The sequence below is a fragment of the Lactuca saligna genome, chromosome 8 (genome assembly GCF_052625555.1).
Source record: "Lactuca saligna cultivar CGN05327 chromosome 8, ASM5262555v1, whole genome shotgun sequence".
Classification (NCBI taxonomy): Eukaryota; Viridiplantae; Streptophyta; class Magnoliopsida; order Asterales; family Asteraceae; genus Lactuca; species Lactuca saligna.
Genome location: NC_136424.1, coordinates 29,361,519 through 29,362,500, shown reverse-complemented (window position 1 = coordinate 29,362,500; position 982 = coordinate 29,361,519). Strand labels below are relative to the sequence as shown.

At 31.9% G+C, this 982-nt stretch overlaps 1 protein-coding gene across 1 annotated transcript in view; it reads right to left on the bottom strand.

Moving 5' to 3' along the window:
* The window catches only part of LOC145009326 (L-ascorbate oxidase homolog), a 9,411-nt gene extending 8,789 nt beyond the window's left edge, over positions 1–622 (bottom strand). Inside the window, exons 1-2 of the mRNA XM_078968035.1 lie at positions 321–622; positions 1–77 (exon numbers count right to left, since the gene is read on the bottom strand). The exon at positions 1–77 is cut by the window's left edge and continues 33 nt beyond it. Of these exons, the coding sequence (XP_078824161.1) occupies positions 1–77; positions 321–464 (221 nt within the window). The 5' untranslated portion in view covers positions 465–622. The remainder of the gene's footprint in view (positions 78–320) is intronic.
* Between the last annotated feature and the right edge of the window lie 360 nt (positions 623–982).

Genomic DNA, 982 nt, shown 5'->3' with positions numbered 1-982 from the left:
AAGACATTGATGATGAGATTGTCATTTGTAACTGAGTAAATATCAGGTCCTGGAAACTTTCCATTAATCAAAATCCCCTGCAATTCAAACACGCATACGCATAAACAATCATTAACCGCTTTTCATCCACTTTACACAGTTTCAGATCACAGAAATTAAACTCGAAAGTAAGGGGATATACAGCGTGATGGTTTCAGATCATCATCGTCAATGTAAATAAGATCACGAATTAAACACAAAACTGAGAAATCAAACGCAAAAGAAAAAACGTTGATTGGACTAAAGTTATTGAGTGATTGGAATATCGGATATATATCGACCTGTTGACGAACACCGAGTGGATAGATATCGCCATATGTGACATTCCATTCGAAGAATCTGTATGGATCTTCGGCGCCGGTAATGGCGATGAGGAAAGCACCGACGGTGATAAAAACCGCTAAATTTCGCGGCATTATCTTCATCGGCGATGGTGTTTCAAGCAAATACTTTCTCTCTCTATTTTCGAGAGAAGCGAAATGAGATTTGAGAAGATTGGAGTAAATGAGGAATTGAAGTGTCGTACAGAGTGATGGAGGTGCAGTTGCTTCTGTTGGGAAGGAGAGGATTAAAAGAAGAGGGTGAAGAATGAAGATTCGAGAGGGAAATTAAATAAAAAATTAAAAAGTATGTCTGCTAGGAATATTTTTATTTTATTTTATTTTATTTTCAAATGATTTTATGAATATTATATTTCTACATGAAATCTCAATGTTAAAGTATAATATGTTTTTGTTAAACGTATAAATTGAAATATAAAGTTTTATTTGATATATATTTTTTTATAATTAAACTAATTATGTTTTTTTCTGTAAATTCTAAAATAATATAGTAATATAGATATGATGTAATTGTGAAAAGGGATTAGGAAAAGTGTTTACACAAGAAAAGAAATGTAAATTGACAAATTAAAATTTGATGGACCACATTTTCTTGATATGAC